The sequence below is a fragment of the Malus domestica genome, chromosome 02 (assembly GCF_042453785.1).
Source record: "Malus domestica chromosome 02, GDT2T_hap1".
NCBI lineage: Eukaryota > Viridiplantae > Streptophyta > Magnoliopsida > Rosales > Rosaceae > Malus > Malus domestica.
In genome coordinates, this window is record NC_091662.1 from 36,817,480 (window position 1) to 36,844,190 (window position 26,711).

At 37.9% G+C, this 26,711-nt stretch overlaps 1 protein-coding gene across 3 annotated transcripts; it reads left to right on the forward strand.

Moving 5' to 3' along the window:
* The first annotated feature begins 852 nt into the window (after nt 1-852).
* Nucleotides 853-25,529, forward strand: LOC103414101 (loganic acid O-methyltransferase-like). 3 transcript variants are annotated; one of them, XM_029096800.2, is made up of 3 exons: nt 853-1,089; nt 1,430-2,095; nt 2,912-3,377. In XM_029096800.2, the coding sequence occupies exons 1-3, from the start codon at nt 895-897 to the stop codon at nt 3,248-3,250; spliced, it is 1,200 nt and encodes a 399-aa protein (XP_028952633.2). In that variant the 5' UTR covers nt 853-894; the 3' UTR covers nt 3,251-3,377. The 3 variants fall into 3 exon arrangements, with proteins under 3 accessions (XP_028952633.2, XP_070674056.1, XP_028952639.2); XM_070817955.1 differs by lacking the exons at nt 1,430-2,095; nt 2,912-3,377 and adding exons at nt 23,751-24,416; nt 25,066-25,529 and having other exon boundaries at nt 870-1,089; XM_029096806.2 differs by lacking the exons at nt 853-1,089; nt 1,430-2,095; nt 2,912-3,377 and adding exons at nt 22,322-22,477; nt 23,751-24,416; nt 25,066-25,529.
* The last annotated feature ends 1,182 nt before the right edge of the window (nt 25,530-26,711 follow it).

A 26,711-nucleotide genomic window follows, 5' to 3' on the forward strand; every position in this document is an offset into this window, starting at 1 on the left:
TTATAAAAAGTGACATTTTTTAATTTAAGTGTTAAATTTCGGCTATAAACGATAAATTCTCCTTCTTTTATTTTTCTCCATATATACTAATATATTTTAAATTTTACATCACTCTTCTTCGTCTTATTTTTCTCTAAGTACTTTTCTCCATTATTCATTTGGAAGCGATCTTATCAATTATTATCAATTACTGAGTCCTATAAGTAATTTAATCTAACTCCATAGTTGAAAAGTAGAAAAAAAATACAAAAAAACAATATAAATCATAAGGCCACTTAAGAGGTGTCCAAAAAGTATGTAGCTAGAACATTTCTAAGATGTCGTTCATAAGTTTAAGAAACTGATGGTACCACTACGATGACAGAAAAATAGGATATAATGGGCGTTTTAGAAAGGTAATTGTTAGGAAGATCACATCTAAATTACCTCTTTAACAGCAAGTGACTTATAATTCAGTTGGTTAAGAGCATTTGCTCTTACACCCAATGTTCTGTGTTTGAATTCTCTCCCCGTGGTTTAAATTAACCTATTGCTTGTCAAAGAAAAAAAAAACTACCTCTCTAATAGATCTAAGACTTGCTTGATTGTGGATCATATACATCTATTTGAGAGATAATTTAAATATGTTATATAAAATATGATTTTCCTAACCTTTTTTTTTTTTTTTTTTGTAAAACCAAAATGTAGTCTTTCTAACTCTCCCACGTACAAATTCTTTAGGCTAATTAAAAACTGCGACCATCCCTTATCGTGGGTCGATTTTATTAACCCTTATCACCAATCAGAACAACAATTTGTTTTTATTAGTTTCCAATAGTAGTGTGGTTATTTGTTCCAAAAAAAAAAAAAAAGTAGTGTGGATATAATAACAAAGATCCCTAATATCCAATTTCAATGCCCGTTTGCCAATTTTGTTCTCTCTTCCCAACTCCTAAACAAACAGAGAGAGAGAGAGAGAGAGAGAGAGAGAGAGAGAGAGAGAGAGAGAGAGAGATGGCTGCAGTAGAGGATACTAACAAGTTGTCTGAAGCCTATCCGATGAAGGCAGGAGATGGCCCTAACAGCTATGCCAACAACTCCACTTTTCAGGTTTCTTCTTAATCTGTAACCTTCAATCTTAGCATGCAAAAGCAACAAAACTTCTTGCTCTTTTTTTAAGTACTTTTGTTAGTATTTTTTTTCTTTTCTTGTCAACGGTACTTTAGTTAGTATAAGGATTCAAGAATGTTTCAGAACTTGGATGGTGATGTTCATAGATGGAGTATGCTTTTTCCAAATGGCTTTTTAATGTTTTTGTTGAAGATGTAGGAAGATTTTATTAATTAATTTCATGATGTGGCATCCCCAGCGTATTTGATACACAAATTTGGTACCTCTAAGATTACTCTAAATTTTACCATGTATCATCCGATCTAACTATTTTTTTCAGAAAATAGCGGTGAATTCTTCCCAAGAAGTTGTAAGAGAGGAAATTGCAGAAAAGCTTGACATACAGACATTCTTGTTATCATCCTGCAACACCTTTCGCATTGCAGATTTAGGTTGCTCTACTGGGCCAAATACATTTTTCGCGGTTGACAACATACTCGAAACTGTGCAACTTAAGTACCAAAGCCAGGGGCTGAGTTCTCATCAAATCCCCAAATTTCAAGTTTTCTTCAACGATCAAACCACAAATGATTTTAACATGCTCTTCAAATCCCTCCCTCAGAACAGGCAATACTATGCCGCAGGTGTGCCTGGTTCGTTCTACGGTAGGATATTTCCTAATGCTTCCATTCACCTTTTTCATTGTTCTTTTTCCAATCACTGGCTTTCTAGAGTACCAAAAGAGATAGGGAACAAAGAGAGTCCAGCTTGGAATAAAGGAAAAATCTATTACTCAAGTTCCACAACTGAAGTGACAAAGGCTTATGAAACTCAACATGCTTTGGACATGGAGCGTTTTCTTAATGCAAGGGCACAAGAGATTGTGTATGGAGGATTGATGGTGCTTATCATTCCATGTCGCCCCAATGGTACCCCTCATTCTCATACTCTGGCAAATATAACCTATGAAACTTTGGGATCTTGCCTCATAGACATGGCCAGAAAGGTAAGCCATCATCAACAGTCAGCTACGTTATGTCCTTACTTTAACTTTAATAAATTAAGGACATCTTTGTTTCTTTGTTTTGAACAAATGATATTATCAACACAAAAGGGATGGGAGCTAGATGGGAAAGTAGGCTAAGCCTCACAATAGGCTAGCAATAATGTGATTCAAATTTGCCTTTGACGAAAATAAAACCTAATACCTTTCACTTACAAGTGAAGAGAAATATTACTAAACCGTAGTACTAAATGGCAAAAGGCATCTTATTTTTTGGATGTGATTTGACGGTCTCAAACGTTCAGTTTTTGGAAGCTCTTTCAAGGGTTACCCATGCCAAAAGTAAGCTAAATCTGTACCATTAACTATCGGCATTTTCATTTTACTTTTTATCTAAGAGTCATATTTTTTTTTTTTCATTTTAGATAACCAAACAATTTTAGAATTGGATGATTTTTTTGCTAAGATGATATTTGAATGAGTACCTAAATGATAGACGGTTCTGATCATTGAAAAATATTATGGTGTACACTTAGAAAGATGTCCTTATCGTAAAAAGCTTATATATATATATATAGGAACATACTGACAACAAAATGTTCTATTACTAGACAAATGCTAGATCCAAAATCAGCTTAATAAATAATTCAAACTCATTCCCTATATTTTTACCATAACAATAATCACTAATCTTTATAAAAACCAAATAATGCTAAAAGATAGAGAACCATGCATGTAAAAATTACCAATAAGAGAATTTTTTGTCATACAAGAGCATATATTTTCTCTGTGGCTTCAATATGTTTTTTGTACATGCAGGGAGTGGTTGATGAAGGGAAATTAGATTCATTTAACATACCTGTGTATATCATGTCTCCCCAAGAGCTAGAAGTTGCTGTAGAAAGAACTGGATACTTTAGCATTGAGAGAATGGAAGTTTTACCAAATATGTTTCCAAATAGCAGTCTCTCTAATGCCTTATTATCTACATCTCACGTTAGAGCAGTTCATGAAGAACACATCAAGCAGCACTTTGGAGAAGAAATCATAGATGAACTCTTCAACTTATATCATAAGAAAGTTGAAGAGCGACCCTCCAAATTTGAGTCGGGGAAGACTATTGTTTCTCTTGCCGTGCTTAAACGCAATACGAATTAATAACTGACTTAATCAGAATGTTGTTTCTGGTATTTGTGGACCTATATATAGTTAAATTTTCTTGAGTTTTATTAATTATGCAAGTGATAAAAAATATCTGCAATAAAAATTCCTAAGCTTCCCATGAGCCTGCGAAGTACTTATATCACGCTGTCTCAGCGACTTGGATCCTCTCATGAGCCCAAGGAGAGGATCCTCCTAACTAAAGGATTTAGACCGATGGATGAAAATCTAACGGTTACAAATAAGAAGATCCTTTTAAAAGTATAATAATTATAGCCATCCAAGTCATTTGGTCAGCAGAGGATCCAAGTCCTTGTCTCGGTATCCTAGCTAGCTACACACAAGAGGCACAGGCATTGAAATTTTTATGTTCTCCATGTTTCAATAGCCACATTAATTATTTATTTCACTGCAGTTGAGAAATTCAGTTTTTTAGTTACTATTGATCTATGGTGTGTGCACGAATTTGCTCCTCATTTGCTTCACCGTTTTCTTATTTTGGTGGGATTTTATAGTGAATTGGCCATTTTGGCCTTCATTTCATCATACGAGCTGCGTGATTGCAGCAGAGAAAATGCACAAAAGATGCAAGAAAATGACAAAAGGAAGAAAAAAATGCACAAAAGGAAGAAGAAAGGTCAAAAGGTGGAAGAAAAAGACAGAAATGGAAAAATGGACGGGAAAGGTTTCTGGTGTGGGAAAGATTCTTTAGTGTGACCGGTACACTGATGGTATATCATATTTTACTATACAAATAGTGGGATATGTGTGTTAAAAAGTTAATAATTTAAAAAATAAAATTTATCACCACTTCTATATAAACACGTGATATACCACTCGTGTTCCGGCTACAATGAAATATTTCTTTTGATGTAAAAAAAAGAAAAAAAATAATAAAAAAAGGAAAAGTTTTGAATGTGGAAAAAGAAAAGAAAAAAATAATAAAAAAGAAAAGAAAAAGAGGAAGTGGTTGGAGAAGTGTTTGTTTTTCCAGGACCAGGATCCTCTCCTGAGCTAAGGATGAGGATCCTCCTCATCAATGAGTGTGGGCCGTTGGATTTTCATCCAACAGTTACAAACAGGGGGTCCCTTTAAAGTTATAATAATTGTAGCCGTTGGATTTTCATCCAACAGCCCACATCCCTTGATGAGGAGGATCCTCATCCTTAGCTCAGGAGAGGATCCTGGTCCGTTTTTCCACGGGTTGGTTTTGAAAAGGGACACAGCGACAAAAGAAAGACGAGACGGAAGGGAGAGAAGACAGAAAAGGAAAGGGCGAGAAGACAGAGAGCAGAATGGAAGAAGCAGAGAGACGAAAAAAGAGAAGCAAAGGGAAAAAAACTGTGCGTCGACTGCTTCGACTTTTCTTCTCCACTTTTTCCTTCCGTTTCCGTTTTTCTTTCTCACAATTCTCTGCTTCGGTCTCTCTCGCTTTGTCTCGCTCTCGAACGCCGCCTTCTCTCCCTCTCCGACCTTGCCATCTCAGTCACGAAATATGCTTCTATCGCTATTTTTTGCTTTCAAATCTCAGTTGAAGCGATTCTACTGGTCTCAAATCACACCATATTTGAGGGCGAAAATCTAATTCTGCAGTAGGGAAGAGCTCCCCTGTGATTCTTTAAAATCAGAGAGCTCCCCTATTACCACTGCTGGAGGTTCTTCAAATTCTCCCCATTTCTGGTACGCCCAGTAGATTCAAGTGGCTAAAAAGGATAACTTTAATAGGAAACAGTACAAAAATTAAAGGCTTAAATGTTAGTCATTGAGTCAATTTAGTCCCTGTTTTCAATTTGACTAATTTGATTCTTGTGTTTATCTCTGTTAGTCAATTAAGTACAATCCATCTAATTTCTAAAAAATAAATTTATAAATTATTATAAACTTATTTATAAAATTATTTATTTTGATTTAAAATATTTAAAAATTAAATTAAATTAAAAATTAAAAAAAATATATTCTCCTCCCAACTGTCTGACCTCCTCCTTAACATTACCCCTTCTATTTTCTATGTCACAACCTTAATCATTTTTCAGATTGGAAGTTTTATCTCTTATATGTGTTATTTCTCATTGACTTTCATTTTTCTGTAAAGAGAAAGGGTAATTATATATCATATAATTTTTCTTATGAATTTTTTAAAAGACATTGAATAAAATGTCCTTAATTGGCTAACATAGACAAATACAAGGACTAAATTAGCCAAATAAAAAACACGGGGACTAAATTGGCCATATAGCTATAACACAAGGACCACTTTGACATTTATGCCAAAATTAAAAGAGGAAAGGGAAGAAGAATTGAGGAAAAAGAGGTAACTTTCATTCAATCATTTTCATGAGTCTTTCAGCTCTCTTTATTACATATATATATATATATATATGTATATATATAGGTATGTATATATATACATATATATATAGGTATATATATGTACATATATATATATATATATATATATTCCCCATAACAGGTAACCCTAGCTGTATACCCTAGCTGTATGGATATGGGCCTAGAGATAGGGCTGGTACGACTCATCTGCAAGAGAAAGAGTATTAAGCTTCACGCACAAGTAGCTAGGCTCAAGAACTTCCCCTTGAAAACAGGCCTGTCTTCAAGCCGTGAAATCCGGATAGCTATTTCAGTGGGTAGGCCAGCCCACTTGATCAACCATTTTGTCACAGCTCTGTTTTTCTTCTTGAACATGTCGCGTTCCAGTATTGCTTCTAGTTGCCATTGCAGAACCCCAGATGAGTCAATAGGGGGCAAGTCAGAGAGTGGGGGAGAAGCACTGCCGAGTTTTGGTTTGAGGAGTGATACGTGGAACACGAGGTGGATTTTGGAGTCTGGAGGTAAACGGAGTTGGTATGCGACCGAGCCGATGCACTTTGTTATCTGGAATGGCCCATAGAACTTGGGTGCTAGCTTGTTTGTTGGCCGAGTAGCCACTGAGTGCTGACGGTATGGCTGCAGTTTCAAATAAACCCAATCGCCGACGTTAAACTCCCTTTCAATATGCTTGGTATCAGACTTGTTTCATTCTGTTTTGGGCAAGTTAGAGGTTGGTTAGCAAAAGGCCTATTAGCTTGTCCCGATTTTGTAACGCCTCATCCACTAAGTGGACCGTCGAGGAACCAGACATATACATGCGAATGGTTGGCGGTTCAATTCCATAAATGGCCTGGTATGGAGACATTTTAATGGCAGATTGAAAGCTTGTGTTATACCAACATTTCGCCCAAGGAAAAAGAGAGAACCATTTTGTGGGTTTATCAGTTGAAAAGCATCGAAGGTAATGTTCCAAGGTACGATTAAGGACTTCCGTTTGGCCGTCCGTCTGGGGGTGGTAAGCTGAACTAGTGCAAAGTTTGCTGCCTTGGAGTTTAAAAAACTCTTGCCAAAAGTTGCTGATGAAAATGAGGTCACGGTCGGAAACGATCGACTTGGGCATCCCATGGAGTTTGAAAACATCCTTGATGAAAGTGTTAGCGATCGAGGCAACTGTGTAAGGATGTTTAAGGGGGATGAAATGACCATACTTCGATAGTCTATCAACCACAACGAGGATCACGGTATAACCGTTAGAAGGGGGTAGTCCGTCAACAAAATCCATGGCTATGTCCTACCATATACTGGTGGGAATCGCCAAAGGTTGCAGCAAGCCCGGGGGCTATATGTTCTCAATATTTTGGCATTGGCATTCTAGGCATTCCGCCACAAATTGCATTGTGTCTTTCCATATGTTTGGCCATAAAAAATTTATGGAAAGTCGTTTGTATGTACGGAGGAATCCAGAGTGACCCCCTTGGAGAGAATCATGGAATTTGGACAATAGCTTGGGTCGCCAGTAGGATGTGAGTGGAACAAAAACCCTTTGTTTATAGTGCATCACTCCATTGATAAGGGAAAATCCTTTGATTAGGGTATTGGTTGCTGGAAGCAAGAGATGCCAGACTTTTTGCACTTCCAGGTCTTGCGCATATGCTTGTTGCAACTGAGGAATGCAATCAAATATGTGTAGAAAGTCCCATTAAGAGAAGGATATCGTGTTGGCGGGAGAGGGCATCTAGAGCCTTGTTCTGTGAACCGGGCAGATACTTGACGGAGTAATTGTAGCCGAGCAGTTTCACCAACCAGTGTTGTTGTTGTGGAGTTGTAATCCTCTGTTCCAGGAAATGTTTGAGATGTTGATGGTCCGTGAGGATGCGGAAGTGTTGGCCCAATAAGTAGGGCCGCCAATGTTGCACTGCAAAGACTATTGCCATCATATCTTTGTCGTAAGTCGACAACCCAAGGGTACGTCCGGACAACACTTTGCTGAGGTATGCAATTGGGTGGCCCTTTTGGCTTAAAACAACCCCAATACCGGTGCCTGATGTGTCCATTTCGAAGACAAACTGTTTGGAGAAATCTGGCAGTTCGAGCACCGGGGTGTTTGCTAACATACTCTTCAATTCTTCAAAAGCCTTAATTGAATTTGGAGACCATGAGAAGTTTCCTTGTTTAACATGTTTGTGAGGGGCTTAGCAATAAGGTCGTAATGCTTGACAAATTTCCGGTAGTAACCTGTTAATCCGAGGAACCCACAGAGTCCTTTGAGTGAAGTTAGTTGCAGCCAGTCGGTAATGGCCTTGATCTTCGAAGGATCGACAACCACTCATTTCCCCGAGATGATATGGCCTAAATAGTCAACTTGCTCATTTCCAAATGAACACTTACTTAGCTTAACCTTCAAGCTGTGATTAGAAAAAAATCTTGAAAATTGTCTCCAAATGGGCGAGGTGAGATGCTATTGAATGACTATAGACAAGTATGTCATAAAAAAAAACTAAAACAAATTTCCATAAGTGAGGGTGGAAAATAGAATTCATTAAACATTGAAATGTGGCAGGTGCATTACCGTGAATTCGTAGTGGTCTTCATAGGTGCGGAAAGCTATCTTTACAATGTCGTCAGCGTCAGTGGCGAAGCCAGGAATTTTCTGGAGAAGGGGCGAAATATTCAAAAGAGGATTTAGACTATTCAAAATAGTCGAAGGAGGGTTTGAACAACAATATTATTTGAAGGATGATTTAGCACCAATTCTCGTTGTATCATCCTATTACTTAATTGTATAATTAGCAAAGTTTTAAAAGATGCTAAGCTCTAATCAGGCGATGGACATGACTTTACACTTAGGCAAGGGCGTAGGCAAATTTGAATAAATTTATTATATACCGTATAAATAATTGTCTATTTATTATATAGCTTATAATATCCAAAAAATATTTATTATAAAACATATAATATATAAAAATATTGACAAATTTTCTTTATTACTTTGTTGAATTTGATGGGAAGAGAAAGAAATAAAATAATGAGGAGTTCGTAATATTTTACAAATTATTTTTTGAAGCTCGTATAAATTTATAATGAATTTTAAGATAAATAATAGTGTCAAACAAATGGCTTAAAAAATATTAAAAGAGTGGTCAAATAAAAATCTGACAATAATTAAAAAATAAAACAAAGCAGGTTAGGTGGTGCCAATTGATTGGCCAATATTTAAAAAAAAAAAAACAAATTGTAATTAAGAAAGGTCACATGGGGTGGGATGGGAGAGAGAGAGAGAGAAAGTCTCTCTCTTCTTCCTTTCTCTTCTTCTTCGTTAGAACCAGAGTTCCATAACTTATTTTCCTTTCTCCAGAAACTGCAAAATGCAGATCTTCGTTCCTCCTTTCTTTGGCCTATGTTTTTTTTTTTTTGTGGAAAATAAGAGAGCACGCGATTAGCCTGTGCTGGGATAGAGCAGGGACATCCAAAAGACCGAAAACCATACGGAATTTCATCACATTCGACGAGACCGGAGGGGCGGAACCACCACTCCTGGGCTTGATTTCCGGCGAGGGGAGGAGCGGCCGCCACTCCTCGCCCTCACGTAGCTTCGCCACTGGTCAGCGTTCATCCGTATTTAATGGTATCTGGATCTAAGGTCCAATTTTGAGAAGATTGTGGCGCCATGTAGTTCATCCACAACGGGTATCGGGAAACGGTCTTTGATAATTGATGCATTCAAAGCCCGATAGTCGATACAGAGGCGTCATGTATCATCTTTCTTCTTAACAAGAAAAACTGGAGAAGAGAATGGACTTGAACTTGGGCGTATGACACCCGAGTTTAAAAATTCCTGCACTTGTTTCTATCTTAGCCTTTTGACAGTGGGGGTACCGATATGGTCTCACATTGATGGGGTTGGTGTTTGGTATAAAGGGTATTTTATGGTCAATGGGTCATTCGGGTGGAAGGCCAGAAAGAATAATGAAAATGTGTTTGTAATGATGAAGTAAGGAGGTATTGGCAGGATGTGTGTCTATGGGTGGGCTAAGGTGGGTGTCATGAGGTGTGATGGAGGCTAAGAGGGTGTATGGGTTGCCCAATAAGTGGTTCACGCGATGGCATGATGGAAACTCATATGCCGAATGTGTCAAGCCCTGAAGTGTGTAGGTATTCCTGTCAACCGAGAATACCATGGTTTTTTGCTTGAAATGCCATCCAATAAATCCCAATGATTCCAACCATTAGGCGCCCAAATAAGATAGAAATGGTATTTTATGGTCAATGGGTCGTTCGGGGTGGAAGGCCAGAAAGAATGGTGAAAATGTGTTTGTAATGATGTAGTAAGGAGGTACTGGCAGGATGTGTTTCTATAGGTGGGCTAAGGTGGGTGTCATGAGGTGTGATGGAGGCTAAGAGGGTGTATGGGTTGCCCAATAAGTGGTTCACGCGATGGCATGATGGAAACTCATATGCCGAAGGTGTCAAGCCCTGAAGTGTTTAGGTCTTCCTATCAAGCAAGAATACCATGGTTTTTTTGCTTGAAATGCCATCCAATGAATCCCAACAATCCCAACCATTAGGCGCCCAAAATAAGATCACACCTGAGTTTAAAAATTCATGCACTTGTTTCTATCTCAGCCTTTTGACAGTAGGGGTACCGATATGGTCTCACATTGATGGGGTTGGTGCTTGGTAGAAGGGGAATTTTATGGTCAATGGGTCGTTCGGGTGGAAGGCCAGAAGAAATGGTGAAAATGTGTTTGTAATGATGGAGTAAGGAGGTACTGGCAGGATGTGTGTCTATGTGTGGGCTAAGGTGGGTGTCATGAGGTGTGATGGAGGCTAAGAGGGTGTATGGGTTGCCCAATAAGTGGGTCACGCGATGGCATTATGGAAACTCATATGCCAAAGGGGTCAAGCCCTGAAGTGTGTAGGTCTTCCTGTCAACCGAGAATACCATGGTTTTTTGCTTGAAATGCCATCCAATGAATCCCAACGATTCCAACCATTAGGTGCCCAAAATAAGATCATAACCTGGCATATCTAATAAGAGGAAAGACCCATATAGTGTGTAATCTTGTATGTGAAGTGGCACACCCGTGACACATTTAGAGGCATAACGGTCCTGCGATGCCGTTGTGAATTTGATAAGCTCAATAGGTTGCATTGGTAGGTCTTCGAGGTTTACACAAAGCTATGGATCGCCAGACACTCCTCCCCCCGTTCTCTCATGCATCTCCAGCTCTGTCTCTTTCACTCTTAAGGTACTTGCTGATGTTGTCGATCGGCAGGTAAAGCTTAAGTTTCTATATTAACGTTCCATTTTTTTTTCATTTCTAGAATTTGGGTCTAAATTTCAGTAATTTATTTTTATTAAATTTGGTTGTGTGGCTAATAATTTTTGTTCTTAATTTTACTAAGATTTTGAGTTCCTTTTTTTCTTTACAAATTTCAATTAAATTGCCTACAATTGAATTATTTTAAAATTCCCTGTATATTTATTCTTTGTTTCCAATAGCAGGTAATCACATAGTGTATTTTCTGAAATCTCTAATTAATTTTTGCATATTCTTCTTTTCTGGTGAGAAGGTTACGAATAAGCTCCCACCCAAACTTGAGAGTGACCCAACCTGTTTGCTCTGTTTTTGGATTTTGTTTTTAAATTTTATATTTTTTTGCAGCTGCTTGAAAGAGGTTGTATGCAAATTTCTCTTCTGGGAGTTATGTAGGAGTTGGGGAGGAAGACCATAGTCTTCAGGCTAGTTTGGTATTGATTAGACTTTTAGTGTTTTCAGGCATTCGTGTGTTTGCTTATTATAGATGATGTATTTCTGTAGTGCACTAATATTTGTTTTAAAAAAATTAATTAGTTTTTCCTCCCCGGTGTTTGGTAAGGCGCTTCTCAAGACGACGTTGGAACGTGGGTGATGAGGATTCAAGGGATGAGGAGGAAATGGCAAAGGAGGAGGACCAAAACGTGTTCTCTGTTAGTATAATTGGTGCCCTAAATGCCAGAAAGTCTGCACTCACCACTCATTAATTATAGGGAACTTTAACGAAAAACACTCAGTACTGTTCACTTTAACGAAAATCCACATTTTTACACTAAAAAGTCAATCCTGATACTATTCACTTTACCCTTTATTTTGTCCTTATCATTAAAACTCAAAGTTTTCAAACCCTTTTCATTAGTTTTCCTTTAATTATATGGTTTGTTCCTTTGGTTTTTATGGTTTAAAGGTTTTTAATTTGATGGTGTTTTTGATAAATTGTTGAATATATTGTTTGTTTAGTTATTGATTGTATTGAGTGTGGTTTATGCTTTTGGTATTAAGTAGTTTTTTCATATCCCTGAACTCCTTTTCAGGTAGAGAAACGTGAGTTATTCTAAGGTGTTTAAGTGAGTGTCAATTAGAGAGTATTTTGTTCGAATATCTGTCTGAACAAAAAATTTCTTTGGAATGAAATAAATGAAACAACTTTTGAGACTCCCACATTTGAGATGTGTATTTATGAATTCGGAATGTGGGATCTTTCTTTGTTGTTTGTTTAATGTGGATTCTCTCAGTTTATTCTTCTGTAATTTTGGTGCTTTTTCAATAACTTCAATGATAATTAGGGTTGTTTTCTTTTGTGTTTTAATTTACGATTTTACTGATTTTCACGTATTTATTATGCAATCTCTTCTTTATTTTCTCTGCAGCACAATGAATTTATGAAATTGCTCATTTTGACTGATAAGATCCAATCTCAGGACCTTAACTCAAACCTGCAAGTATGTAACAATGGCGGAGGGAGTATGTCGAGAGAAGGGCTAGAGAGAGAAGGATATTTTTTGTAATGTATTTTCTTTTATCAAATTGACTGACTTCTTTTCACCCACAATTGGCTACATATATTCTTTCTCAAACTCTCACTTCCAGCTGGCATAACAACCCAACTAAACAAAGCTTAATAAAACTCATTAAAAACTTACTAACTAATAAACTGTGATTAAGATAATCACGAGCCTAACATTTACCCTCTCATTCGAATAAGACCTTGTCCTCAAGGTTGTACTTCAAAGCTTAAAACTTGGGAACCTAGCTGCAAAATCATCAAAATCCTCCCATGTAGCTTCATCAGCCCCCTTGTCCTTCCATTGAATTAGCAGTTGGACCCCAGCAACATTGTTCTTCTTGTAAATTCTCCTCTGCAACACTACTCCTGGTTCCTGAGCTTGTAACCCTTCATCAGTCACCAATGGTAGTAGTGGTACGGGACTCACATTGGGACCAATATGTTTCTTCAAGCAACTGACATGAAAGACTGGATGAATCTTTGAAGTTTCTGGTAGTTTAATCTTGTAAGCCACATTGCCAATTTTCTCCAATACTTCAAAAGGGCCATAGAACTTAGGGTGTAGTTTATGGTAAGCATGTGTAGCCAGTGATTGCAGCTGATAAGGAACCAATTTTAGATAAACTAGATCCCCCACTTCAAAAGTCCTCTCACTCCGATGTTTATCAGCTTGTACCTTCATCCGGTTCTGAGCAATAATTAGATTGGTCTTGAGCATGGCTAATATCTTATCTCTGGCCAACAACCCTTGTTCCACACTATCCAGTTTAGCCGATCCAAGTTCATAGGTAGCAATATGGGGATGAGTCATACCATACACAATCTCAAATGGAGTGAACTTGGTAGAAGAGTGATATGAAGTGTTGTAACTCCATTCTGCCCATGCTAACCACTGTAACCATTTCTTGGGTTGGAAACTAGTGAAACACCTGAGGTAAGTCTCCAAACATCGATTGACCACTTCTGTTTGGCCATCACTTTGAGGGTGATAACCTGAACTCATGCAAAGTTTGGAACCTTGGAGTTTGAAAAACTCTTTCCAGAAAGCACTGAGAAATAATGTGTCTCGGTCACTCACTATAGTTAAAGGCATACCATGTAATTTGAAGACATTATCCACAAACTCCTGAGCAACTATTGCAGCAGTGTAAGGGTGCCCCAAGGCTATGAAGTGTGCATACTTGGAGAGTCTGTCTACCACCACCAATATCACAGATTTTCCTTTGCAATTTGGTAACCCACAAATAAAATCCATACTGATATCTGTCCATATTTGTTGTGGTAATGGGAGAGGTTGTAATAAACCAGGAGGTGAGATAGTTTCATATTTGTTTTGCTGACAAGTTCTACATTCAGCCACCCACTCTTTGATGTTTCTTTTCATCCCCACCCAATAAAATCCCCTCTTCAACCTTTGGTAAGTTTTTAAAACTCCCTCATGGCCAGCAATAGGAGTAGAATGGTGTTCCTCAAACACTTTCCTTCGCCAAGTAGATTCAGCACCAATGACAATTCGATGGTTGTACTTGAGGAAACCATTGTCAAGATGGTACTTTGATAGCTTGGTATTGCATAACACAGCAGTGGCATTATCCTCGACTTCCTTCTTTTTCTGTAACACCCAACTGTCTTGCTCCATATCCCTTCTTAATTCATCTAACCAACCAAAATAAGGATAAGTAATAGAGCAAATGTCTCCTTTGTTGTCCACATGAGTCTCAGGTAGCAAAGTAGAACTCGGAACTCGTGAGAGTGCATCAGCTACAATGTTGTCCTTGCCCTGTCTATATTGCACTTCATAATCAAAACCAAGCAGTTTGGACACCCATTTTTGTTGAAATGGGGTGTTTGTTCTTTGACTGAGAAAATACTTCAAACTACTGTGATCCGTCTTGATAATAAAGTGGCGCCCTTGCAAGTAGTTTTGCCACTTCTTCACTGCATACACAATTGCGATTAACTCCCTTTCATAGGTGGACAGAGACTGATTTCTAGGACCCAAGGCTTGGCTGGAGAAAGCTATAGGTCTCCCGTGTTGTTGAAGAACTGCCCCAATGCCATTACCTGAGGCATCACATTCAATGACAAATGGTACTGAAAAATCGGGCAAAGCTAACAGTTGAGGAGAAACCATGGCTTGTTTCAAAGCCTGGAAAGCCTGTTCAGTGCAAGGAGACCAATTAAAACCTTCATTGCTAGTAAGTTTGTACAACGGTTGGCAAATCTTACCATATCCAGGTACAAATTTTCTGTAATAGCCGGTCAATCCGAGGAAACCACGTAGTTCCTTCACAGTTCGAGGAGTAGGCCAATCCTTAATGGCCTGGATCTTAGTAGGGTCAGCTGATACCCCCTCACTAGACACCATGTGCCCCAAATACTCGACTTGGCACTGCCCAAAGGAACATTTATGTTTTTTGACAAAGAGTTGATGTTGTTGAAGAACTGCGAATGCTTGTTTCAGATGAGATAAATGAGTTTCCCAAGAGTTACTATAAACCAAGATATCATCAAAGAAAACAAGTATGAACTGTCGCAAGTATGGCTTGAAGATATCATTCATGAGGCTTTGGAAAGAGGCTGGCGCATTAGTCAAGCCAAAAGGCATTACCAGAAATTCATAATGTCCGTCATGAGTCCGGAATGCAGTTTTTTCAATATCAGCCTCATGCATTCGAATTTGGTGGTAGCCGGACCTAAGGTCTAATTTAGAGAAATATTTAGCCCCACAGAGTTCATCTAATAAGTCATCAATCAAGGGGATAGGATACTTATCCTTGACTGTGATCTTATTCAATTCCCTGTAATCCATGCATAGTCACCAAGTCCCTTCCTTCTTCTTAACCAATAAGACAGGAGAAGAGAAAGGGCTGTGGCTAGGGCGAATGAACCCGGAACTGAGAAGTTCCTGCACGGCCTTCTCAATTTCATCTTTTTGCAAAGGACCATAATGATATGGGCGAATGCTAGGTGGTCGGGCTCCAGCAATAAGTGGAATCTTGTGATCATGTTCTCTCGCAGGAGGCAGGGAAGTAGGAAGGAGAAATACAGCCTCAAATTCATCTAAAACATCTTGTAACTCGTTGTGTTGGCTAGGAGTTAGGGTGGTGTTGGCTATAGGAGAAACCCCGTCCAGAGAATACAAGAGAACCCCCAGGTTTGAACCGTATAATTCTTTCTCCAAGTTTTGAATTACCATGTCATCAACAAGAGGGAAATGTGGTGCACTGTGGTACAGTTTGTACGAGGCAGTTCCCACGTGGAATTCCATGGTAAGAAGCTGGAAATCCCATAAGACAGGGCTCACAGTAGAGAGCCATTGAACCCCCAGAACCACATCACAACCCCCCAGAGGAAAGGCAAAAAGGTCGATATCACAATGATAGCCACCCAATTCGATAGACAGGTTTTTGCAACAACCCTGGCTGCTTACTGTGCCTCCATTGGCAATCATGACATCAAAGGGCTTTGTAACGTGGAGAGGCCATCCAAGCTTCCTTACTAACCGGCAATCCACAAAATTGTGGGTACTCCCCGAGTCGAGCAAGATGCGAACTGGTTGGTTGTGAATTTTCCCGTCCACCTTCATAGTCTGGAAACTTGGTTTAGTAGAGGTCCCATAGTAAGCACAGGAACTAAGTTCCATGGCCTGCAGCGCACCTTGGTCATCAGTGGGAACCATCTCACCGAAATCGTCCTCATCATAAACATCTAACATAAGAAGTTGTTTTTTAAGGCACTTATGGCCCGGAACCCACTTCTCAGAACAAAACCAGCATTCTCCCTTTTCTTTTTTCTGCTGGATTTCATCCGGAGTAAGACGACGAACGGGTAGGTTGGGTGGTCGAGTCCTGGCGGCCATTGGTAAAGGGGGAGGGTAGACTGTGTGGTTTACTCGAGGGGTTAAAGCGCAAGGGAAGAGCCCAACCCAAAAGACTAGTCCAATAGGTGGGAGGACCCCAAGGACTTAAGAACCCCTACACCCCCATAAGTGTAGTCGATGTGGGATCATAACATTACACCACCCTTCGGAAGCCGACGCCCACGGCGGCCCTTACTCTGGTGGCTTTCACTCTTAACGGCGGTGCACACTTTGGTCATCCTGTTAAGGTAGCCCTTTCCAGGTCGCCCCCTCCGCAGCGTCGGGAACCTAGGCTCTGATACCAATTGATAAGATCCAATCTCAGGACCTTAACTCAAACCTGCAAGTATGTAACAATGGCGGAGGGAGTATGTAGAGAGAAGGGCTAGAGAGAGAAGGATATTTTTTGTAATGTATTTTCTTTTATCAAATTGACTGACTTCTTTTCACCCACAATTGGCTACATATATTCTTTCTCAAACTCTCACTTCCAGCTGGCATAACAACCCAACTAAACAAAGCTTAATAAAACTCATTAAAAACTTACTAACTAATAAACTGTGATTAAGATAATCACGAGCCTAACATTGACGAGTGGGATCGCCAGTTTCCTCCACCTTTTATGTCGCTCACCGCTTCACTGCAAATAAGATTAAACCAGATCCCTTCCAAGTTTCAACGACCGCCACCACCAGGACCTCAGCTATCCTTCTGTTGTTCCTCAAAACTTTCATATTGGTACATAAGCTCAACTCTGATTCTATTTCAAACCCAAAGATTGATTATTTTTACTCTTTTTTCTCTGTTATTTAGTAAACTTTCCCAACTATCACAAAATGATTTATAAGATTAGGAATTGATAGAACAGTAGTTGTTAAACATTGTGGCATTTGAAAATCCTTCTGTGATTAAGATGTGTATTTGTTTTAATTACAATTTAGGTGATGGAAAATTTAAATTTAATTTGTGCATGTTTCATTTTTTTCCTACCTAGCTAACAATCTATTGCTTGGAGTTCATCCTTTTGATTGTACTCTAGCTCTTAATGTCAGCTTAATTGAATGTAAATGAAATCCAGACTGCTTATCTTATCATCTCACTTCACCCATCTCTTGGTTATTTGAATTCTCTAGAGATTCCTGTTTTGATTTGTGATTTTGTTGGATTTAGTCTGGTTAAATGTGTTTATCTGCATTGGTTCATTTTAGGGTGTGATTCTGTTCGCGTCGCCTTTGTACTGCATCTTTCTGTGCAAATTATTCATGCCTATTGTGGATAATTAGTTTCAAAATCCACAGCAAAGCACAGACAATTTTTCTAGTAGGAATGAAATGTGAATTAGAGTTTGGAAATATATAAAATCATCTCCTAATGAGTTTTGAGGTTCCAAAGATGCTTACTGGAGTTTAATTTATTTGAAGTGTTGAATCAATTAAGGCCATTATAAGCTTAAACAAATAAGTTCGTATTAGACGTTGAGTTAGTTTTGGGCTTCATGACCCAATGGATTTTAAACCGGTAAGCCCATTAATTTAAGTTGTATGTCCATTGTAACGAAAGATATTCTTCAGTTTGTATTTTCGTGCTTTTTTGGTTCTCTCTCTGCATTCTTCATTTTCTTCGACTACACATTTATGATGGTATCAAGAGCTCAGGTTCTTCATCGGTTATGAGTCTCAGTGATAATCCGATCTAATTTTTTAATAATCTTGCTGGAATGAAATGTTTCGTGGCGGGGATTCGAGATCTTTAACAATGGCGGTGCGCAATTCAGCAATGATCTTTAAGAATGGATGTGCGCGATTCGAGATCTTTTCCAATACGATAAGGACAGTTATTGTAGCCATGGAATCTCCTATCACTTTCAAAGAATTTCGAACACAACTTCTTAGTACTGAAAAGACTATTGAAGATTTACAAAGCTTAGTCTAATTTCTCATGTCTGACAGTCCAATTTCTCATGTTTGGGATGTATTCACATGGAGAATCATCTGCTATAAGAGCAGACGACAATTCTATTAAGTAGAATCATCAGTTGATGGAGCTCAAAGGCAGTTTTACCACGGAGAGTCTTCTATTCAAAATGGTTAGAATTTTCATGGAGGTACTGGTTTTGTGGGTTAATATCAGAGATCCAATAACAGTGGAAATAACATTCATCAAAAGAATGGAGGACAACAGTTTACCTCTAATGGAAGTATGGGTGGTTTTAATGGCTCCAGATACATTATCTATCTAAACAAAGATTAATTGGAGGTGGCAATGGTGGTTTCAATAACAGAAATAATGAAGTTTCTCTGTTTCCTCTGCCAATAACACAAAGGGGGTTCATCCTGGACAAACTGGAATGGCAATAATGGACATATGTCACATCCTGACCCGGGCTCCACCACATCTCGGGCTCGACTCCGCCGTAATACGATATTGTCCACTTTGGGCCTCGACCACGCCCTCACGGTTTTGTTTCTGGGAACTCACACGAGAACTTCCCAATGGATCACCCATCCTAGGATTGCTCTCGCGCGATCTCGCTTAAATTCGAAGTTTTAATGGAACCTGAAGCCAGTAAGTTCCCAAAAAGCCTCATGATATAGGGAGGGGAGCATGTACATATAAGGCATAGAGGATCCTCTTCCATTGGCGATGTGGGATCTAACAATCCACCCCTCTTAGTGGCTCGACGTCCTCGTCAGTACACTTCCGGCCAGGAATTGGCTCTGATACCAAATTGTCACATCCCAGCCCGGGCTCCACCCCATCCCAAGTTCCACTCTGTCGTAGCACAATTTGTCCACTTTAGGCCCCAACCATGCCCTCATGGTTTTGTTTCTGGGAACTCACACGAGAACTTCCAATAGGTCACTCATCATGGGATTGCTCTCGCATGATCTCGCTTAACTTCAGAGTTCTTATGGAACCCGAAGCCCGTGAACTCTCAAAAAGCCTTGTGCTATAGGGAGGGGAGCATGTACATATAAGGTATAGAGGATTCTCTCCCCTGGGCGATGTGGGATCTAACAACATAAGTCAAAACTCATACCTAAATTGCTTTTACAGAAATGAACAACAATTTACATTTGTTGGTGGAATTCCAGAATGTCAAATCTATGGTAAAAGATATCACCTTGCTCTCAGCTGGTTTACTATGAGCAATTGTGCATTTCAAAGTGCTCAACTATCTCCATTACTCATTGTCATGGGTGCTGATTCTTCAGCTAATTTCAATTCTAATAAAGCTTGGATAATGGATACTGGTGCAATTCACCATATGATTGGAGATATGGCTATTTGAACATGCTCACACCTTTTGAGGGAGATTAAAAAAAAACTCATGGTATTGAAGAACCATGCAAATAGAAGATCATGAGTTGAACACTCAAATGAGCAACCAACATTTAGAAACTAAAAAATATCACTCATCCTTGTGAGAGAATTGATACTTGGTCCAATAGTATTATTGTTTTCATTTTTCATTTAGCTGTTGTATTATTATTTTCATTTTTCATTTTTCAGATTTCCTACATAATTTAATTAGATAAATTCGAATTATGAAAGAGAGGGTCCCTATTATTTTGGTCTAGTAGTTTTTTTTTTTTTTTTTTAAAGGGGGACAATTAGTGGCAAATCACAGTTATCCACCCCTTCTGGGGGCTAGGAATACTCACAGAGGCATTTCAGCCTCCCCTAGGCACATGTTTGGCTTCCACATCAACAATGGGTTTCAAACCAAAGACCTCTAGTTTTTAATACAAGCAATCTGTTTCTCCTAAGGCTTAGGAATTAATATTATAATATAATTCTGATTATAGTCTTGATTTTTAGAGATCCTTACGCTAAAGACGAATTTGAACCACATTATTGCTAACTTATTGTGAAGTTAGGCCCATTCCCTCCCCTTATTGTAAATAATATCATTTGTTCAAAAAAAAAAGTCTACATGTTTGTATAAATAGGTCTTTGTACTATTCTCTCTAGCTTTTTTTCTCTCTCTCTAGAATTTTCTCTTGCCCAGGAAAACCCCCAATCCCTTTTCGCCGTCGACTATTTCCTTCGGTTGGGGTTTTCAGGCAACCCCTGCATCTCCTCACCTTTTCCTTTTCCTTCCAACCAACTACCCCATCCCTCACTCCCTCCTCCATCCCTCCCTTCTTCTGAGCCCTTTTCTTCCCCCCCCTCCCCCTCCCCACCCCCTCACTAAGGCCTCCCTTCTTCAATCTTTCTTGTTTTCCTTCCCTTTCTCTTACTTGTTTTTAGTTTTCCTCCTAAATTTCTAATTTCCTTGAGCTTGTCTCAATCTCCCTGAGTTTAGATTTGTGCTTTTATGCTCTTTTCCTCCTCCGTTGCTTCTCTCCGTCATCAGTTTTCCATCGCCGACCTTTACCACTCGACCTATCACATTTCTCCCATCAGCGGCACACTTTGGTGTTGGGTGGTCGTTAAAGTGTTGTTTTTAGCACTATTTGGTAGGATTATGGGAGCGTTTTTGCGCGAGTGGCTTGCTCACCCCCATTTTCCTTTCATCCATCTTGTTTGTGGGTTCTTTCTCTTGGTGTTGGTGGCGGATTGGCAATGGCGACTCAGCTGCTGTGGTGGAGTCAGCAGTCTTCCTGATCTAGGATTTTTGTTGTTGTGGGCTTGCTTTTTTGGGCTTTTTTGTTGTATTTTCATTTCGACTATACTTGTTTGGGACTGCCTTTGGGCTTTCTAATTCATATAATAGTTTTTTTACTTAATGAAAGTTTCTAGTTTGACCAAAAAAAAAAAGATATTTGTACTATGAACATAATTATTTCAAACCCTATTATGCCACACCCTCTCCCCTCTCTGACCTAATTATTTTTTGCCTTCTCCTTCTACTATGGTAGCAGCTTCTTCGTCTTCTGCTCCCTCTCTTCCTTCCGGATCTAACGTGGCTCACTTTTTCAAGCGTACGAAGAGCAATTTTCTCAACTAGACATGTCAGATGCATCCCTTCTTGATTGTTCATGATCTTTTCCCTAATGTTGATGGCTCCTCCTCCTCTGCACCTGACCTGAGCTTCCTATTGTTGCTCCTGCCAAGCATTAATTAAAAACTATTAAAAAACCTTACTACAATGGTAGCTATATAATTTAATCTCACATTAAATTTTTACCGTTGGATTCTTTGATCTCACTTAAGTTTTTCATATGATAATTTGTTATTTTAAAATATATTTTTTTAACGAGTATTAGGTAAGGTCATATTACCCGTTAATATTAACGGATCGAGTTTGGGTCGGGTGATATTACCCATTCATTTTAATGAGTGTTATACGACAAGCTCATTAAGATATTGAATATGTCATGAAAATAACACGAACATAATAAATGGGATATGAATACTAGGTCTAGCTTTTACGAACAATCCTATAGGATTCAAGTGGTGCATTGATAATGGGAACTTTAACGAAAAGCACCTGGTACTATTCACTTTAACGAAAAACCACATTTTTACACTAAAAAGTCAATCCTGGTACTATTCACTTTACCCTTTATTTTGTCCTTATCATTAAAACTCAAAGTTTTCAAGCTCTTTTCATTAGTTTTCCTTTGAAAATTAGCATCAGTTTGCCAAAGACAAACTGCGAGCATGCACAACTTTCCCCTTTCAATATAAAATAATCATTTGTTCAAAAATAAAAAATAAAATAAAATAATCATTGGGTTGTTTATGACAACCCACCAGCACATAAGCCAACCCGTTTGAATATATGTATTGAAAGGTTATGACATATTTTCTAATTTTTATTTGCAAGTGGCCATAGATACAAATCAAAATATAAATATAATAATATATTTTGAAATTGTACATCACTCTTCTCGGTCCTACTTTTCTCCATGTACGTCTTTTAATCATAAAAAGTAAAAGCTAAAAACCAAAAACGAAAAAATTAAAAAATTAAAAACAACAAACGAAATGAATGGATCTTTAAAGGAAACAAGACAGCAGACCTGCAGCCAACCCATTGGGCCAATTTGTTTTTATCAGCGTCATAGCGTGGATATAATAACAAAGATCCGCAACATGCAATTTCAATATGCCTTTGCCAATATTTTCTCTTCTCAACTCCAAAACAGAGAGAGAGAGAGAGAGAGATGACTGAAGTAGAGGATACTAACTTGTCTGCAGCCTATCCAATGAATGCTGGAGATGGCCGTAACAGCTATGCTAAAAACTCCACTTTTCAGGTTCCTTCTTAATTTGTAACCTTCACTCTTAACATGCAAAAGCAATATTTGTTTGGGTCAACGGTACTTTTGTTAGTATAAGGATTCAAGAATGTTTCAAAACCGGGATGGTGAGATGTTCATAGATGGATTATGCTTTATCCGAATGGCTTTTTAATGCTCTTGTTGAAGATGAAAACATTTATTAGAAAATTGAATGAAAGGCTATCGTTTGTAAAGAAAAAAAAAATAGGAACAATTTAGTTGGAATTTGGAAACCAAAACAATGAGTTCAGCACTTTATCATTGTTCTAAAAATCCTTGCCTAGCGCTGCTTGGGCTTGTCACTACTCAGATTAGTCTCTAGGTGTTTGAAAATTAAGAAAGAACGCATAGGCCGCATAGTAGGGTAGGCCCTGAGAATTTGAGAGTCCTAGGCAAGCCTTCGAAGTGGGGCCCTAGAATTCTCGGACCCCCAACTCTTAGTACTTTAATATGTAGAAAAAAAGAATTTGCTAATACATGAAAAAAAATGTATTTCTACATCAAATACCATTAAAAGTTATCAAAAGAAGAAAGGTATACAAAAATTAGATAATACACGTCTTGTATTTTTAGACGCAAATGTACTAATTAAGTTTACATAATCTAAATTGTTATTAGAATAGGCTTTCTAATTATATTTGGAAAAACAATACTTGTTTGGTGAGTCTCAGAGGAACTATTTGAATATGCTTGTCTGGGAAGTCCTTACTAACCAAATAAATGCCTTCTTTTCCACTACACCACCAAGTTTTTTGTGTTATTCTTCTTACTTTTAGGGTATTTATATACTAATACATACATACATACATACATACATACATACATACATATATATATATATATATAATTTGGGGCCCTAGGCGGTCACCTTACCCAGCTACCCTCAGGGCCGACCCTGCTGCCTAGGCACCCGACTTGTTCATGACTCTCACTAAGACAGAATATAAATAACTTTTATTTTATATTTTATTTTTTGTCAATAAATTGAAGAGACTTAAATATATCTGTGACGATATGTAGTTACTGAATGGAATCGTGGGATTAGGAAAGTTCTTTTGATTTTTTTTGGCAAGTAAAATTTAATAATTCTATGATTAATACATGGAGGAAATTTTTATTAATTAATTTTATAATATGGCATCCGTCATGTCATTTGATACATAAATTTATTGTATAAAATTTGGTACATCTGGTGTTACTTTAAATTTTAAGATGTATCATCCGATCTAATTTTTTGTTTATTTTTCAGAAAAGTGTAGTGAATTCTTCTAAAGAAATTTTAAGACAAGAAATTGAAGAAAAGCTTGACGTACACGCATTCTTGTTATCATCCTGCAACACCTTTCGAATTGCAGATTTAGGCTGCTCCACTGGGCCTAATACATTTTTTGCGGTTGAAACCATACTTGAAACTGTGCAACTCAAGTACCAAAGCCAAGGGCTGAGTTCTCATCAAATCCCCAAATTTCAAGTTTTCTTCAACGATCAAACCACAAATGATTTTAACATGCTCTTCAAATCCCTCCCTCAGAACAGGCAATACTACGCTGCAGGTGTGCCTGGTTCGTTCTATGGTAGGATATTTCCTAATGCTTCCATTCACTTTTTTCACTGTTCTTCTTCAAATCACTGGCTTTCTAGAGTACCAAAAGAGATAGTGAACAAAGAGAGTCCAGCTTGGAATAAAGGAAAAATCTATTACTCAAGTTCCACAACTGAAGTGACAAGGGCTTACGAAACTCAACATGCTTTGGACATGGAGTGTTTTCTTAATGCAAGGGCACAAGAGATTGTGTATGGAGGATTGATGGTGCTTATCATTTCATGTCGCCCCAATGGTACCCCTCATTCTCATACTCTGGCAAGTGTAATCTATGAAACTTTAGGATCTTGCCTCGTAGACATGGCCAGAAAGGTAAGCCATTATCAATATTCAGCTACGGTATATCATTTAACTTGAATAAATTACGGACATCTTATTTTTGGGATGTGATTTGATGGTCTGGAACGTTTAGTTTTGGAAGCTCTTTCAAGGATTATTGATGCCCGAAAAAAGGCTAAATCCGTAACCATCAACTATCCGCATTTTCATTTTACTTTTTATCTAGAACCTTATTGTTTTTTTTTTTTTTTCATTTTAGATGACAAACAATTTTGAAATGGAATGATTTTTGGTAAGGATGATCCTTGAATGAGTATTTAAATTTGATCATTGAGAAGTATTATGGGGTAGACTTAGGAATGATGTCCTTAGCGTAAAAAGCTTATATATATAGACACACACACAGAGACATACTGACAACAAAATATTCTATTACCAGACAAATGCTAGCTTCAAATCAGCTTAATAAATAATTCAAACTCGTAGAGAGAAAAAAAAATTTCCCTATTCTTTACCATAATAATACCTCTAATCTAATCTTTATAAAACCAAATAATGGTATAAGATAGAGAACCATGCATGTAAAAATTACCAATAAGAGAGAATTTTATTTCTCATATTTATGTTGCATACAAGAGCATATATATTCTCTGTGGCTTCAATGTGTTTTTTGTACATGCAGGGATTGGTTAATGAAGAGAAAATAGATTCATTTAACATACCTGTGTATGTCATGTCTCCCCAAGAACTGGAAGTTGCGGTAGAAAGAACTGGATACTTTAGCATTGAGAGAAAGGAAATTTTACCAAATATGTTTCCAAATAGCAATCTCTCTAATGCCTTATTATCTACATCTCACGTTAGAGCAGTTCATGAAGAACACATCAAGCAGCACTTTGGAGAAGAAATCATAGATGAAGTCTTCAACTTATACCATAAGAAAGTTGAAGAGCAACCCTCCAAGTTTGAGTTGGGGAAGACTGTTGTTTCTATTGCCGTGCTTAAACGCAACGCAAATTAATTGACTTAATTAGAGTGTTGCTTCTGGTATTTATGGACCTATATGTGGTTCAATTTCCATGAGTTTTATTGAAATATCTGCAATAAAAATTCGTAAGCCTCCCATGTGCCTTCGAAGTACTTGTATCACGCTGTCTTACGTTCAGTCTCAGTTTCCTAGATACACACAAGAGGCACAGGCAATGAATTTTTTATGTGTCAATAGCGTCATTAATTATTTATTCACTGCAATTGAAAAAGCAATTGAAAAATGGAAATGAAACGTGAATTAGAGTTTGTAAAAGAACCTCCTACACGAACCTTCAATTGCTTGCAACAGCATCAATGTGGGCTAGAACGTGTTAATAACGTGTTGTAGGACCTATTTAATTGATTAAATATAAACAGGACCTATTTAATTGACGAAATATAAAGTGGGAGAGTGTTAAGCCCTTTCTCCACTTCTTCCTATTTGCACAAAGAATAACAAACAGAAATGCAACAACTTTTCATTAACTGTTTTCCCATCTGTTACAACTTGCTATTTATCTCTTATTCTCTAACCAACTACTAACAACCCTATACACTTGTCAACATCTTATTAGCCCACATGGCAGCCACAAGGCAGAATCCTATCAATACCCCCCTTAAAATCAAAGGAAAACTAATGAAAAGAGCTTGAAAACTTTGAGTTTTAATGATAAGGACAAAATAAAGGGTAAAGTGAATAGTACCAGAATTGACTTTTTAGTGTAAAAATGTGGTTTTTCGTTAAAGTGAACAGTACCGGATGTTTTTCGTTAAAGTTCCCTAAAATCAATCTTACACAATAAGATCACAATTGAATTAACAACACAGATATCACCACAGATTGAAACAAAGTTACAACCATCATACTTGTACCATCAAAGATTTACAATTTTAGGAAACTTCATCTTCAGTTCATGGTATGATTCCCAGGTTGCATCTTCCTTGGAATGGTTCTGCCAATGAACTATAACTTCTGTCACATCAGCATTCCCTTTTTTTATCATTCTTCTATCCAAGATTGCAGCTGGTACATCTTGCAAAATTCCAGCTTCTGTAATTACTGGTAAGGATATTGTTGCTTGTACTTGAGGCCCCAAATGTTTCTTCAAACAAGAAACGTGGAACACAGGATGCAACTTAGTGGTTTCTGGGAGTTGCAGTTTATAAGCCACCGGTCCCAACTTGGAAATTATCTGGTAAGGACCATAGAATCTGGGTTGTAATTTGTGGAAAGAATGGGAAACCAAGGACTTTAGTTGATAGGGAATCAACCTCAAATAAACCCAATCTCCTATTGCA